This window comes from Elaeis guineensis, chromosome 10, assembly GCF_000442705.2.
Source record: "Elaeis guineensis isolate ETL-2024a chromosome 10, EG11, whole genome shotgun sequence".
In the NCBI taxonomy this organism is placed as follows: Eukaryota; Viridiplantae; Streptophyta; class Magnoliopsida; order Arecales; family Arecaceae; genus Elaeis; species Elaeis guineensis.
In genome coordinates, this window is record NC_026002.2 from 43262136 (window position 1) to 43278302 (window position 16167).

Here is a 16167-nt window from a genome sequence, read left to right on the forward strand (position 1 = left end):
TACAGGAATTTAGGCGCAGTCAGGAACCTGCTGTTGAAAAGCTCAAAGAACCGATTTTGGATGAAATTACTTCTTCATTAGTCACTCGTTACCAGCTGAATTTCACAAGACAGGATGTTGCCTCTCTTTGGTTTCTTTGCAAACAGGTAAAGATTAGTTGTTTGGTTGATGCAAGGGCAGCTATGCTACCTTGAGCCTCGTGTAACACTATTTGAGACTTTTTTTTAAACTATTTTGCGTCACAAGAGTAATTGTTCCGTTAAATGCAGGAAGCATCCTTGTTGGAAATTACTGATCAAGCTTGTGGCCTGTTCAGTGCTTATGAGGTAATGCTTTTAATGCATGTGGCATGTTGGTTGTTAGGTTCAAGAAGTTGCATGCTTTGCTTTTTAGCACACGTCATTCAGTGCTAGAATGCTTAAATTCTGCTTAATATTTCATATTCATCACTTAGGATAAAAGCAGAATGAATATACTTCTTATGATGATGATATTTATGAATTATTGCATCTAGCATCATTCTTGTCAAACATTTAGTTGAATGCTCTGTGTTCCTTCTCTAATAACAAATTGACTTTAGAAAAGTGGAATATTATATAAGTCTCTTCCTTGTACTAAATCCCTATTGGATTTTCACTTGTTTACATCTTCAGGTCTCTTTACTTGAGTGGACAGATGACCTGGAGGTATTTCTACTAAAAGGTTATGGCAAAGCCATTAATTATCGCATGGGAGTGCCATTACTCCAAGACATTGTTCAATCAATGGAGGAAGCAATCATGGCTAAAGAAGGTAGTTTGAACCCATTGATATTAACCTGTTTACCATCATGCTAGTTGGAGGCATGTGCAATGCATTTGAGCCTCTTTTAGTTTGCTGCTGGGAATTATATTCTCTCTCCCAAATGCCACCAAGTATGGTCATTATAAAGAAGTGAATATGGTGTTAACAACTTCCGGAGTTGTTGTGCAACTAAAATTCCCTCTAAAATGTGGCCAGATTATGACATTGTATTGCTATCTAGGTGACTTTGCTCATTGTTTAGATGACGTTGCTTGCTATCTAGAATTTTGAACATTGATCATTATTTAGATGACATTGCTTGCTATCTAGAATTTTGAAACATTGAAGTATTGATTATCCTTATCTTTTGTTGTCAATTAAGCTACTATATACATGATTAAGGCTTTGTAATCGTAAGTTTGTATGTCAATGATATGAGAAGTATCGAATCTTCATCTCATATTTAGTGTTAAACCATGCTTAGATTTTAATACACAATAGTCAACTTCGAAGATTTTTTAAAAACTTGAGCTATAATGCAGTTACTGTCTAAAAGGTTTGATTGTAAAAGAAGCACTTACTATTTATCAGTCAACTCCACTTATGTTTGGTCTTTAGAAGTCCGTCGTGTTGCTGAGAACCATATAATTCTACCTAACACATTTTTTTCCACTAAACATATTCAAGTATGCTGCTGAATTTGAAGCTAGAAGTGTTCACATTCAAATTTCAAAATGGCATAGTTTTGTTTCTGACTTGATTCAGTTATTGCAACTACAACATGCTCAACACATGTCCCATCCCAATGTCCATTTTACTCTGTATATACATGGTACACTAGTGACAGCTATATGCAAGTATGCATTTTCAATAATCATATAAACCTATGGTTAATAAATACAAAAACTGAAACCATGCTGTTGAGATAAAGCTTGAAATTTGTGGTATGGATTTTCGACACAATCTATGTTTGTTGTCATTTATGGCAACATATGTACATAGGTAGGCACCTTCATCTGCATAGTTATGTTCACTGGATCATCTGTCTGTCCTCTTTCATTGATGAATTCTAATGTTGTACTGATTCTAGAGACTGTTTTTAGTGGAGTTTTGCTATCAAGGAAACTGGGAGGGTCACACTATAGCTTACACTTAGTTGCTTTTCTGGTATACTTATATAGTTCATCAATTAGGACTTGAATTTTGAAGTTTGATTGCGCCTCCAATACCCGAATCCACTCCCTATTTATACCACTAAAGAATGGCCTGGTTTTATAAGAATTTTTCGGCATATACACTGTCTTCCCTGTTCTTAACCTTAACTGTTCATATATCTGAGTAAGCAGTGAGGAACCCCTGGATGCTTCTCCTGGCTATTCATTTGCTTTATGGCCAGGTTAGAGTCATAACAGGGCCTGACTATTTAGCCACACACTTGGAGGGGGTAAAAGGATTAAGTATTGACCCTCCTCTTCCCTATTGTGTCAGCTGTCCCTTTTCCCTATTGTGTTAGCAGTTGTCCTTGTTAATTTTCATGCGGGATTATGCATCACATGCTAGATGTGGATATCCAATGACCAATCCCCTTTATCATCAAATGGAGCCCATAGTTTGCCCCAGCTAGGTTATTGCAAATGCATTGCCATGCACATGCCAAACACCAGTGGAGGACTAAAATATGCATATGCAAGATGTTACTAAGATATTATTAACACTATCACATTTCTGAATGAGATGCAGATCTTAAACTGTCAATTTAAACTTCTATATTGATTAGTGACATCATTGAGTTTCCAGAAAACCGCACCCCTGGAATTTTTGAGAAGGCAAGGCTCCGCTTTGCACATGCTGAGACAGTTGTGCCTTTGACCTGTCTGCTCGGGCTCTTTCTTGAGGAATCTGGTGAGGTTTTTAAGCTGATGAGCACATTTAACATCCAAGTATTTCTTTACGTGACTTTTCATCCTTGTATATTTAGAAATCCCATCTTTTAACCATTTATTTACAAATATTTTTGGTTGATTCTCAGAATTTGAGCAAATACAAAGAGAGCAACCCTTATGCCTGCCTCCAAAGCCTCCTCAGAAAAGAAATTGGAGGTGCAGTATTGTGGCACCTTTTTCTGGAAATAATGTGTTAGCTTTGTACCAGTGTCCTGGTAATAATTCTAGTGACATCATGCTGTCTGGAGCTCACAGAAGCAAGTATTTCGTGCAAGTTCTACACAATGAAATCCCAACTCCCCTGCCGGTAAGATTAACTAAGAAAATGCTGCATACTTTTTACTGTTTTAATTATCCTTTATTAAAATGCAGCATCATTTACTGTTGAAAGGATAATTAAATAAAGCAATGTTCTGTATTATAGATGCAAAATCATATGAAAGTGAGTTGATTTCAGAATGCAGTATGGTTGGTACTAGCGTGGAAGGCAGGTGGGATTATGTTTGGGTTTGGTACAATCTGTAACAAATCCGTATTTTTGAAGTGGGTCAAAAATATAAATCCATCTATTTCCATCTGGCTGGGGTTAAATAAGGATTGAGATGTTTTTTATCCATCAGGTATTTCAAGTTGCATTGGGCAAAAAGTAACCCAAAAAATAAATTGTAAGAAACATGTATAACTCGGTTGTTGAACATCAATTGAAGAACATGTTTACATGATTAATTGTGCATAAGATTCACTGAGAACCATAAATAATTTGTCATGTCATATTTTTTGGTGATAATCATCAACAATTCAAATTGATCATTAACTAGATAATAGTTTCACTAGAAGCAAATTAGTTTCTTCAATTCAGGGACATTTGTGGGTCAGTTTCATTGGTTTGGTTTTGGCTTAGGTCACTTAGTGATCCATATTTAATCCATATATGAAACAGGTCATTTTCTGATCCAACATTGATCCAAATGTCTTCAGTTTAGACTTGGATGTCTATTTTCTTTCAGTTTTGGATCAGAGTGGGTTGATCCTATCCTCTTGCAGTGCTAGCTGATTACAACTCTGCCATGTTCTTTGCCAAATATTGTCAACATTATAGTGATCTAGTAGAGATTATATATAGGAATCTAGCATGAGAGGCACTACTGAGGGCTGTGATCCATCAATCAGATTGAGTATAAACGCTATTATTCATGTAGTGTCATAAATGCACTTTGGAAGGAGCACTTGTTGCTCAGCCTTGGAGCAAGAACTGAATAAGCAGGAAATGTTTGTGGAAGATGGGAGTTGTAGAAGCTGGTATAAGGAGGATGTGGATCTCATGGATGGAGAGTAATTTCAGAATTCTGGTTATGTATTAGAATAGATATTCCCATTTCCTCTCTTTTAGCATGCATAGTATGGGGAAACTTTAGCATGTCTGTTTATCTGAATTCTGAAACACATGGTGGGTGTACGTGTTGCTTAGATCTGTGCAAGTGAGTGCATGTGAGCATGTATTATATAAGTGTGTTCATGTGCACCCATTCACATGCATGTGGTGTGTGTGCATTAACATGCTAATGTCAATACTATAGTTAAGAATACACTTTTTTTTCTGTAAATTATGTTAGCCTTCAATACTATAAAAATAATTTATTATTTCTGGATAATAACTAAAATAATACAATAGAAGTTAATTATTCTTTTATTCATAAGTTTGACTCTAACTGAGCCAACCATGGGCAAAAGCTTAGCCTAGCTCTACCTTGGCTCATTTACTAAGCGAGAAACCTGACTTTGAGCTGAATACAAGCTGCTCTGAAACAGCTCATTCGATTGTCTGCCCTGTGTGTTTGGATTTGGATGCATGCTCGCATATTTGCTTATGTGCCTGTGTCTGTGGACGTATAAATAGAAAGCATTTTATAAAAAATGTTAAGAGTACTTTTCTCAGCATCAGTTACTTTGCCATTGTTTTCTTTCCCACCTTCACACATTCCTTTAGCCTTATTGCATCTAACTATTCCATCTATAACACAGTGGTGGTAGTTGCAGGGGGGGAAAAAAAAAACTCATCTGTACTAAGAATAATGGGCACTTCATATTCACTAATTGATGTAGTGTGTTAAGGAAATTCTCTTATAGGAAACAAAGCTAGTAATGTGCTTTGGCTGTAGAACCCAATGAGGTAGTGTTATGTGGTGTGCACTGGCAGGCTTAACTGCAGGATCACACCATCTCTACATCAACTTAATCTTCAAGCTTTTTTCATGATTAAGAGTAATCTTCATGTTGTTTTTATGATTAAAAGTTTTACCTTTTAAAACCCCTCAGAAAGGTATAACACTTGCAGTCAGACGATATGGATTACCCATTTTATAAAAAAGCAGCCACTGCCCTATTCTGCACTACAATAAATCATCCCTCAAATCATAAGTTTTTGGCCATATGTGCATTAGTACCACATTTTACGAGTTCACAGTTGGCAATTGTTGTGGGCTTATATAGCATGTCTTGTTTCAACTTGACCATGACTTAGTATTCGTATAATCTTGTGGTCTATCTTAACTCATTTGACATATATGTTTATGGAGGAAGAGGGAAGCGAAGAGAGGAAGGGGTTGGGGGAGGGGGGGGAGGGGGGGGGGGAGTTGTGTCAAGATGGACATTTATTAGCAACATAAATTTGCATCAAGCAGTGGACATGAGCAATTACGGTCACTATAGAGGGCTAGCCCTGATGTGGACTGATTAGCTGCCTTTTGGATTTCATGTGATTGGAGTCATTCATTCCCCCCTCTTTTGCAATTTCCAAATAATGTTAAATGAACTTCAATGGGTATTAAGTTGACCATTGAGTCTAAATTCTAAATGGAGAACAACTCAAGCATTATGTAATTCTGACTCTTGTTTTTTCAATTATTGTCGTATTGAATGCATTGCTGGAGGTACTTGTAATGGTGTGTTCTAAATGTACATGCTTGTTTTGTGCATACGTAATTAGTGTGGAGCACCTACTAAAGCATGCAAATTTGAGGGAATCTGCCCTTCTACTGAGTTGGCAGAAATTACATTTATTTACCTAGCAATTTTAATGGTGTTTATTTATTTTATTTTTTTGGAGTGTGAGAGGGTGGGGATGGCTTAAGCATCGCACCTTGAATTATTGTGGATAAAAACAATATGGATAGCTATGGTTGTATGATTGGTTGTTACTTCTTTGTTGTTAAGCACTACTACAAGAGTGGTTAAAAAAAAAATAAAAATGCTAGCAAGCTTTTTATCTTTAAGTTGTCTCATGTTTATTTTTTTCATTATTTTAAATCTCTGTGAGTTTTATTTGGGCAGGGTTGTGGCGACACAGATTTTTGCCCATTCGACGTTTTCAAGGTATGGCATGGGGATTTACTTTCCAGACGCTTGCCAGATTTTTTGCCCGCACTTCAAGTAACGAACTTTTCATTGTATGCAGGAACGAGTTGTCAACCCCCATCTAAAGCATGACTTTCATTCGGTCTGCAATGTGAAGTTGGAATTGCCAGAAGCTAAGATAGAACAAATCGAGTCTTGTTCCCTGATTTGTAAGTTGTCAAATTTATTCCGTAGACTTTTCGTTCTGAAAAGATCGAATACATACACCAAAAACCAGAAGACGGAATTGTGATCCTACATTAATCATGATTGGTACTTGCCTTAAAAGATTTATTTTTATCACATTCACGGAGATGATGCAATTGTTCAAAATCTGATGGTTCTCACAAGGGATCTGCTGGATGTTACAGGAAGCAGAGAGGCTATCTAGGAGGAGTAGTTTTAACCGTTCCAGTCCTGAGACATTCCTTTTTCAATGTAACTCAAGATGTATGAATGATTCTACAGCTGTGGGAACTCAATTTTGTATAATGAAGCTACAAACTCTTATGGTCCTGTCTACACGTGGATACCCAGTTGGGTGCCAGTAGTGTGTACTGAAAGTATGCATTCTGACATGCAGCTAATTTTTATATTTTACTATGATTTTTTCATATGTAGTGAGAGAGAGGGGCTACACGTTTTATGTTAATTTCTTAGAAAAAGAGAATTTAAAATTGATGGTATACTATTGAAACTTAATATTGAAATTGTAGAACATTACATACATTATAAAAATGTTTAGATATGAAAATTCAGGTTTCTATCCTAGTTATCATGAAATTTATGTATTTTGATGATTACTGTCCTGGTGATCGACAGTTTTAGTAGTGTGATGTTATGTTTTACTACGATTTGATTAGTGAATGTAAATTAGCTCATGTTTAAAAATGTATAGATCATGATCCATGAAGTTAATTTTCAATTTAAATGCCCTGTTATGTATGTCACTATACTGGTACAATAGATACCTTTAAACTAACTATAAATAGGAGACAAATAGAATCTTTTAACCTGATTATCAAGTAGGTGTCAAAATAGATGGTTTTAATTATGTTTTATAATGTTTTAATAATTAATGTTTAGTAAATTTAAATGTATCTATGTTTTAAGATGGGGATTATAATTTATAAAATGGATTTTATCATGTAAGTACCATAAATGATTTTTGTATTGACTCGAAGCATAGATTAGATATTAATAAAATATATAAATTTTAGTTTCTATACATTTTTGTCAGTGTAAACTATGTTAAAATGGTTTGGGCTTACGATTTGGATGGTTAATTATATGGTTCAACTTATAGTATGTATGTGTGTGGGTGTGTCGGCCTGTCTATATATATATTATAGTTTTTACATTTAAAGATGATAATGAATAGGATTTGGATGGGATATTATATTATTTATTTTTAAATTTAAATTTAATATTTTATATTTAAATTTTATTCGATATTCGATCAGCTAAGAAAAGAAGTATCCATCATTATACCTAATAAATTGAGGGATATATACGGATAATCTATTTCACCATATTCAATCTATATTTGCTCTATATTTATCTTATATTCAAAAAAATAAATAATTAAAATAATTTTATACATATTATCAATCAAAATAAAATTATTAATTCAATATAAAATATAATTTATAAATTTAAATTTATAAAAATTAAATATAAAAATAACATTACAATTAAACATAGAATATATAAATAATCAAAAAAAAAATTTATGTATATTATCAATCAAAATAAAATTATTAAAATAAAATTATAAATATATATATTTGGATATGAAATTTGAGTATTATTTATATTCGTAGTTTTGAATTTAAATAAAAAAATATTATTTATATTTATATTATAATTTTTAAATTTTATTTAAATTTAAATTTAATTAAATTTTATTTTTTTTTGAGTTTGATGAGATTTGAAAACGGTGCATAGCTATTGGATAGATTTTTCTGGCTATTTCCTACGGTTTTTGTACGTTAATGGGTGACGGTTTTTGTACGTTAATGGGTGACAGCAGGACTTGCTTGGATTGGATAGATTTTTCTGACTACTACCTGCGGTTTTTGTACGTTAATGGGTGACAGCAGGACTTGCTTGAATTGTCAAGCACGGGCGAATTAAGTCACCCTCACGTGTCGCGAGCTGTTTCCGTGAGTTACACGTGGCGCATCGTATACCACTTATATGCCTCTTATACTACGGCAATTGTACCGAGTTGAGACCGAGTCGCGCTAAGAACTTGGTTAAAAGCCACAGAGCAAGCGGAAGCAAGGCAGAAGGGGAGAGACTGGAGATGTCGAGCGAAAAGAGGGTATGCGTGACGGGAGGCAGCGGGTTCATCGGATCATGGGTGATCCGCCTCCTCCTCGAACGTGGCTACACCGTTCGTGCTACCGTCAAAGATTTGAGTACCGTTCCTCTCTCCCTTATCCGTTTCCTTGGATATGGAATGAAAAAAATAAACATCATAAATTTCTTTGTTCTGATATGCAGATGACGAAGGCGAGACGAAGCACTTGCTCGGCCTCGACGGGGCCTCGCAACGGCTTCGCCTCTTCCAGATGGATCTGCTTGACTACACCTCCATCCTGGCGGCAGTCCAAGGCACTACTGGCGTCTTCCACCTTGCTTTCCCCATCGTGTTCGGCCCCGTCCAAGATCCTCAGGCACCAAACCAAATTCACTACTACATTATTTTGTCAATCTCAGTTCTATTTACTCAAAGAACAATGTAACAAATATCCAATTTTATCAAAAAAAAAAAAAAAAAACAAGCATGAGTTTGCTATATTTGTTTTCTTTTCCCCTTTTTTTAACAATCTGAAGGCAAACAGAGGGAGCAACTAGATCCTGCGGAGAAGGGGACACTCAACGTGCTCCGCGCGGCACGGGCGTGCAAGGTGAGGCGAGTGGTTGTGACATCGTCAACGGCAGCCATCTTACCCAACCCGAGCTGGCCCGCCGGTGTGGTCTACGACGAGGACTCATGGACCGACATCGACTACTGCAAGAAGCTCGAGGTGAGTGAGTCCACTCACTCACAGTGATTCAAATAGCTTCTAGCATAATTTCGCGTGCTTTGTTGTAGTTCTGGTATCCGGCTTCGAAAACTTTGGCGGAGAGAGCAGCATGGGAGTTCGCCGCAAAAGAGGGTTTGGATGTGGTGGTGATCAATCCCGGGATGGTGTTGGGTCCCATGCTTCACCCAGCTATTGGTGTCTGCGCAACCATTTTGCTCCACCTTATCCAGGGTAACTATTTGTTGCTTACCTCTGTTTATTACTCCTGAAGTAGTGGGTGGTGAGCTGAGCTACTTGGTGCATGCCGTAGGTAGAGATGTAGGAGGGATACTGAACTCGTACATGGGATGTGTTGATGTGAGAGACGTGGCACTGGCTCACATACTGTTATATGAGAAGCCATCGGCACGGGGACGGCATCTATGTGTGGAGGCTGTAACCCGTTGGTGCGACCTTGTAGCTAAGGTCGCCGAGCTCTACCCAGAATTCCAAATTCCAAGGTGTGATAAGAAGCTCAGATATCAAATAGTGTACCTCTATAATTCAGCAACTATATGGTGCTTGATTCCTTTTGTGTTTACAGGCATTCAGAGGACAAACAACCTTGGTTGGTTAGGGCAGAGAGTCCATCAAAGAAGTTGATGGAACTGGGTCTTCATTTCAGATCCATGGGACAAGTGATCAAGGATACTGTGGACGGTTTGAGGAGCAAAGGCTATCTCCAGTGACATGAACTACTTTATTGTTGGATATCATGTGGATGTTGTTTTGTTAATAATCTGAAGATTATATGATTTGGGAAGACTAAAATCTGCTAGTATAGTTTATATACCTTTTGTACTGGATTTCTGGCGGCTATTTGTTGTCTCTGCTTATGAAGGATGACTGCTTTATGAAGATGCTTGCAAGATTTTCTATTTGTCACTGTAGATTGCAACTCTTGGTTGTTAAATTTTTTATTGATGTCATGCAGGAGATTAGAATATAAAAATGTATAAAAATAATCCAGTAGTGGTTCTTTTTAAAGAAGAAAATGCAACAATAGGTAGATCTTCATCTCCTCCCCATTGATGTGTGTACCTGTTTAATAATGCCAATCAGTCTACTAATTACGAAGGCTACTAATCAGTTCAAACCTACCTCAATACTCACTGCATCATACAATTTAGACAATGGGGTTCGAATTAATAGTATGATCATAAGTTAATTTTGGGTTGATTTTAGATAACAACTTAACTCGTATAATATAATAAAATAATAAAATCAGATTTTAATCAAATAGAAGTCCATCTTTATGAGAAATTCTAATTGGTATAACGTATGCGAAGACCGTTGCAGCTTGGGGGTCAAATTAGTAAGTTCGAAGAGGAGCAGATCCTACTGAAAAAAAAGTGGGAGAAGAATCTTTTGAGGAGCTCGTGCACAGAAGAATTTGATGGGAGCGCCTTCATCATTGCTGGCGGAGCCTACTTATTCGATTACAACCGTACGAAAGGCTCAAAGGCCGCATGATCTAAAGGAAAATATTATAATAATAGGAGGAAATCAGCTCACAAAGAAAATAGAGCTCAAGTTCGCTGATTTATTGATTTACGTTATCAATGTGTCTAAATTGTACATACCATTGGTGATGAAGGAAAAAGAAAAGAAAGTTGATCATAATCAAAGGTTATGTAAAACAAAAAATACGAATGCTCCTATAAAAACTTCATTATCCTTCCCTCGAGAAAAGAAAACATCATTACTCAGTTAACTCGTTCATGTAAGCTTAGGAAATCAAGCCAATCAGAAACCATGACTTCAGAAAACTCAGTATGGAGCATTAGCTGTACATTTTCTTAGCGAAAAGAATGCTCTGTGAACCAGATCGTGCAGCGTGATGTTGCTAGCCTTAGCTGAATTAGTGCATGCACCGACGTCGATGTGTTACATTTATCCAAGCTGTTCCTTGATTTTGTTCTTTTTTCCTACGAATTTTGTTTTTATGTTTTATTAACTATGGCTCAAGAGGTCCTACACTGGCTAATTCCCGTAGCAGGCCTTGGTTTGAATTCTTAAGGCAGCGTCCCATCCTGGGTCCTACACATGGCGCGTCGCCTACCGCTTCCACTTCTCTTATCCTGCGACTAATGTGGCCTGCTGAGAACGACCCACACTTTGGTTAGAAACCACAGAGCCAGAGAAGAAGAGAGACCGGAGATGTCGAGCGAAGGGAGGGTATGCGTGACGGGCGGCAGCGGGTTCATCGGATCATGGGTGATCCGCCTCCTCCTCGAACGTGGCTACACCGTTCATGCTACCGTCAAAGATTTGAGTACTGTTCCCTTTCCCTTATCTGTCTCCTTGGATATGGCAAAAATAAAATAAAATTAACACCATAAATTTCTTTGTTCTGATATATATATATATGTAGATGACGAGGGCGAGACGAAGCACTTGCTAGGCCTCGACGGGGCCTCGCAGCGGCTCCGCCTCTTCCAGATCGATTTGCTTGACTACACCTCCATCCTGGCGGCAATCCAAGGCACCACCGGCGTCTTCCACCTTGCTTCCCCCAACGTGCTCATCCCCGTCCAAGATCCTCAGGCACCGAATTCACTGCTTCCTTAATTTATCAATCTCGGTTTTTCCTTTTAAATCCTTGGAAAGTAGCGATGAAATAGAAGAATCTTGAACTAACCAAATTAAGGTGGATTTGAAAAAGCGCATGAGTCGAGTATATTTGTTCTCTTTCCCCTCTCTAACAATTTGAAGGCGAGCAGAGGGAGCTGCTGGATCCCGCGGAGAAGGGGACACTCAACGTGCTCCGCGCGGCGCAGGAGAGCAAGGTGAGGCGAGTGGTTGTGACGTCGTCAACGGCAGCCATCTTCCCCAACCCCAGCTGGCCCGCCGGCATGGCCTACAATGAGGACTCGTGGACCGACATCGACCACTGCAAGAAGCTCGAGGTGAGCGAGTCCACTCACTCACAGTGATTCAAATAGCTTCTAGCATAATTTGACTTGCTTCGCTTTGCTGTAGCTCTGGTATCCGGTTTCGAAAATTTTGGCGGAGAGAGCAGCCTGGGAGTTCGCCGCGAAAGAGGGGCTGGACGTGGTGGTGATCAATCCTTCGGTGGTATTGGGTCCCGTCCTTCCCCCAGCCATCGGTGCCTCCGTGGCCACTTTGCTCGACCTTCTCCAGGGTAACTATTTATTACTTACCTACGTTTATTGCTGATGAAATAGTGGCTGATGAGCTGAGCTACTCGGTCCATGCCATAGGTAGAGTAGCAGAGTTAGAGAACTTGCACATGGGATGTGTTGATGTGAGAGATGTGGCACTGGCTCACGTTCTGTTATATGAGAAGCCATCGGCACAGGGACGGCATCTATGTGTGGAGGCTATGACCCGTTGGTGCGACTTTGTAGCTAAGGTTGCCGAGCTCTACCCTGAATTCCAAGTTCCAAGGTGTGATGAGACCCTCATATAGTAAATACCGGACCTCTATAATTAAGGAAATATATGATGCTTGAAACCCTGTGTGTTTACAGGCATTTAGAGGACAAACAACCTTGGCTGGTTAGGGCAGAGAGTCCATCAAAGAAGTTGATGGAACTGGGTCTTCATTTCAGATCCATGGAACAAGTGATCAAGGATACTGTGGACAGTTTGAAGAGCAAAGGCTACCTCTAGTGAACGAGCTATCTGATTGTTGGATATTTGTATGTTGTTTGTTGATAATCTGAAGACTACTTGATTTGAGAAGACTAAAATCTGCAAGCATAGTTTATATATGCACCTTTTGTGCAGGATTTCTAGCAACTCTGTGTCGTTGTCGTCTCAGGTTATGTAGGCTGATTGTTTTATGAAAATGCTTGCAGAATCTTTGTATGCATACATACTTTTGTTACTGTAGATTGCAACTTATTGATGAATATAATATCCGTAAAGATAATATCCGTAAAGATAATCGTAGTTTGGGAGACAAGCCATGAAATGTTAAAAATTCTCATAAGATGGGCTTCTATTGATTATGAACTGATTTTTTATTTTAATTTATTATAAAAATATCAACTAAATTGTCATTTGAATGAATAATTAAGGAGTTCATGATTATTTGTGATCATATTATTATTCTGAGTTCTATTGTCTTAGTCACATGATGTAGCAGATATTGGTGCAAGTCTGACTTGGTTAATGAACTTTGTGATGGATGGACTCATTAGTATTACTAACTAGGCTAGATTCTAATTCTACTCATATATATATATATATATATATATATATATATCCGTTTGTAGGGAAATCCTTGCTGCGGGATAATAGAACATTATTGATGCTAAAAATGATCATTTTCGATGTTAATTAGCATTGCAAGATGCTCTTCCGATGCAAACAGAAACATTAAAAAAGCATCAATAAGTAAAGGGTGGAAACTAAACTTACCAACGCTTTGATATAGCATTGAAATTTACTGACGCTTGTATTTTCGATGCTTTTCGTGTCATTAAATAGAAGATATTTTCGATGCTTCTTAAAAATATCGATACTTCTATAATATTGATTCGTGCGTCGTTAATTTATGTGATGGGACTGACGCTTTTTAAAAATATTGATAAATTTTAAAACTATTGATACTTCTATAATATATATATATATTAAAATAAAAATATCTATATTGATGGTGTCTTCGTTTGACACGTGGAGGTTTTAAGAGGAGGGAGCCATGTGTGAGTATTGCATTTTTTAGAGCTCGAGTTTTTTGTTGGGCATCGCATGATGCGGTGCACAGTGCATAAGCCATCGTGCAATAGATGGCCGCATGTGGATACACATTTGTTGTATGTGACTATATGCAGCCATCCATCACATGACGGATGGGGTGTGCTGTGCACCGTACCGTATGGTGTGGTGCACAGCAGAGGATCCGGACGGTATTTTTGGGCTTCGTTTGCTTCAAGCCTCCCACCTGATTGAGATCCTGAGGATGGAAAAATAGTGGAAAAACAGAGACCTGGGCTTTATCCACGGAGACATAGGAGGCACAATCGAAGTGGAGGGTATGGGCGAGGACGTCGTCCTCCTCGCGGTGGTCTAGCTTGATGGACGAGACTAGATCGACGACCTCCACGCACCACTCATCGGAGTGGAGCAACATCTCTACCAGGTGGCGAGAGCAGACGCCGTCCTCCTCGTGGGGGTCTAGCTTGATGGATGGGACCAGATCGGTGACCCGCACACACCACTCGTCGGAGCGGAACAGCATCTCCACCAGGGGGCAGCGACCCGCACGCACCACTCATCAGAGCGGAGCTGATAGAATATGTAATGGTGGTGGAACATACAACAATAGTATAAAAAACTATATAAAACAATGGAGCAGTACAATTTTTTCTCACAAACTCTTTCTTTTCTTTTTCTATTCTTTGATACCACCTCACCACACCATACATTCTACAACAACCACCTATTTATAGGTATAAGAAATGACCTTTTGACTCTCTTAATAAATTTATCATTTAGACTTCCCATGTCACTCTTGAATTTTTCATGTGACTCTTGATTTTTTACCACTTCAATTAAGTTTACAAAATGATCTTTCGATTTCTTCAATATATTTAATATTTTCTTTTTCCAACACTCCCCCTTAAACTTAATTGTTCTTTCTTCATCGTGCCAAGAGAACTTTTAAACTTGGTGAAGAGCTCTGCTCCTAATGGTTTAGTGAATATGTCGGCAACTTGATCTTGTATCTTCACATACAGTAGCTCTACTTCTTTGTTCTTCACATATTCCCGGATTGAATGAAAATGCACATCAATATGCTTGCTTCTTTGATGATACACCGGGTTCTTTCCTAGTGCAATAGCCGACTTGCTATCAATACTTATCTTGGTAGGTTCTTTTTGCTCAAAATGAACTTCCTTCAGCAAGCTTCTTAGCCATATAGCATGTGATACATATGCGGATGCAGCAACATATTCGGCTTCACATGTAGAAAGAGTAACAATAGGTTGCTTCTTTGACATCCATGAAAAAGCTGCATCTTCCATAGAAAATACAAATCCGAAAGTACTCTTCTGATCATCCATGTCTCCAGCCCAATCACTATCTGAATAGCCCACAAGTTCCAAGTTACTATGATGAGAATAAAATAGCCCATCAGTAATAGTACCTCGGATGTAACGAAGAATTCTCTTCGCTGCCTTCTAGTGCATTAATTTGAGCTCTTCCATGAATCTGCTGACTAGACCGACTGCATATAGAATATCCGACCTAGTACATGTCATGTAAATCAGACATCCTACCAAGCTTCTATAGAGAGTAGGGTCCATAATCTCTCCTTCATCTTCTTTTGACAGCTTTGCTCCACAATTAACGGAGGTGCTTATAGGGTTACAATCTTTCATCTTGAATTTCTTCAAGATTTCTTTGGCATAACCTTCTTGGGATAAGAAAATTCCTTTTTGATATTGTTTGACCTCCAAATCCAGAAAATATGTCATTAACCCCATGTCTGTCATCTCAAACTCCTTCATCATGGCATGCTTGAACTCCTCAAACATTTGTGGATTATTATCTGTAAAAATAAGATCATCCACTTACAAACACACAAGTAGAATGTTAGAATTTTTCTTCTTTACATACACAGCATGCTCATAGGGACATTGCTTGAAGCCATTTGCTTTGAAGTAGTCATCAATTCTTGAGTTCCATGCTCTTGGAGCTTGTTTTAAACCATAAAGTGCCTTCCTTAGCTTTAAAACCTTCTCTTCATGTCCCTTCTTCACGTACCTTTTGGGTTGTTCAACATATACTTCTTTTTTTAGAAAGCCATTTAGAAATGCCGACTTCACATCTAACTGGTAGATGTTCCAATTATTCTGTGCAGCCAAAGAAATCACCAGACGAATTATCTCCATGCGTGCTACGGGAGCAAATACCTCCTCGTAGTCAATTCCGGCTTGCTGCTTGTAGCCTTTAGCTACTAATCGAGCATTATATTTTTCTACCTTTCCTTCTGCATTCTT

The 16167-nt window shown here is 38.1% G+C and overlaps 3 protein-coding genes across 4 annotated transcripts in view; all 3 read left to right on the forward strand.

Moving 5' to 3' along the window:
• Window positions 1-6635, forward strand: part of LOC105033642 (uncharacterized) — a 27412-nt gene extending 20777 nt beyond the window's left edge. The window contains exons 5-12 of one of the 2 annotated variants that reach the window (XM_010908525.4): window positions 6-146; window positions 270-326; window positions 654-792; window positions 2581-2685; window positions 2813-3033; window positions 6057-6098; window positions 6181-6289; window positions 6491-6635. In XM_010908525.4, the coding sequence (XP_010906827.1) occupies window positions 6-146; window positions 270-326; window positions 654-792; window positions 2581-2685; window positions 2813-3033; window positions 6057-6098; window positions 6181-6289; window positions 6491-6492 (816 nt within the window). In that variant the 3' untranslated portion in view covers window positions 6493-6635. Of the gene's footprint in view, window positions 1-5; window positions 147-269; window positions 327-653; window positions 793-2580; window positions 2686-2812; window positions 3034-6056; window positions 6099-6180 lie in introns of both variants that reach the window. The other variant, XM_010908523.4, reaches the window with a different exon arrangement.
• Window positions 6547-10051, forward strand: LOC105033643 (phenylacetaldehyde reductase). Its single transcript, XM_010908526.4, has 7 exons — window positions 6547-6682; window positions 8219-8542; window positions 8628-8800; window positions 8969-9154; window positions 9223-9385; window positions 9465-9654; window positions 9738-10051. Exons 2-7 carry the CDS (start codon window positions 8428-8430, stop codon window positions 9880-9882), a joined length of 972 nt encoding a protein of 323 aa, XP_010906828.1. The 5' UTR covers window positions 6547-6682; window positions 8219-8427; the 3' UTR covers window positions 9883-10051.
• Window positions 10052-11282: 1231 nt separating this feature from the next.
• Window positions 11283-13033, forward strand: LOC105033644 (cinnamoyl-CoA reductase CAD2). The gene is made up of 6 exons (XM_010908527.4): window positions 11283-11468; window positions 11568-11740; window positions 11917-12102; window positions 12176-12338; window positions 12418-12604; window positions 12688-13033. Exons 1-6 carry the CDS (start codon window positions 11354-11356, stop codon window positions 12827-12829), a joined length of 966 nt encoding a protein of 321 aa, XP_010906829.1. The 5' UTR covers window positions 11283-11353; the 3' UTR covers window positions 12830-13033.
• Window positions 13034-16167: the final 3134 nt, after the last annotated feature.

Excerpts from the sequence above, each read along its gene's own strand:
- LOC105033643 (XM_010908526.4), top strand. The coding sequence starts at position 8,428 with ATGTCGAGCGAAAAGAGGGTATGCGTGACGGGAGGCAGCGGGTTCATC. Across the intron at positions 9,155-9,222 it reads ACTACTGCAAGAAGCTCGAG|TTCTGGTATCCGGCTTCGAA; the intron begins GTGAGTGAGTCC and ends GCTTTGTTGTAG. Across the intron at positions 9,386-9,464 it reads TTTGCTCCACCTTATCCAGG|GTAGAGATGTAGGAGGGATA; the intron begins GTAACTATTTGT and ends TGCATGCCGTAG.
- LOC105033644 (XM_010908527.4), top strand. The coding sequence starts at position 11,354 with ATGTCGAGCGAAGGGAGGGTATGCGTGACGGGCGGCAGCGGGTTCATC. Across the intron at positions 11,469-11,567 it reads TGCTACCGTCAAAGATTTGA|ATGACGAGGGCGAGACGAAG; the intron begins GTACTGTTCCCT and ends ATATATATGTAG. Across the intron at positions 12,103-12,175 it reads ACCACTGCAAGAAGCTCGAG|CTCTGGTATCCGGTTTCGAA; the intron begins GTGAGCGAGTCC and ends GCTTTGCTGTAG.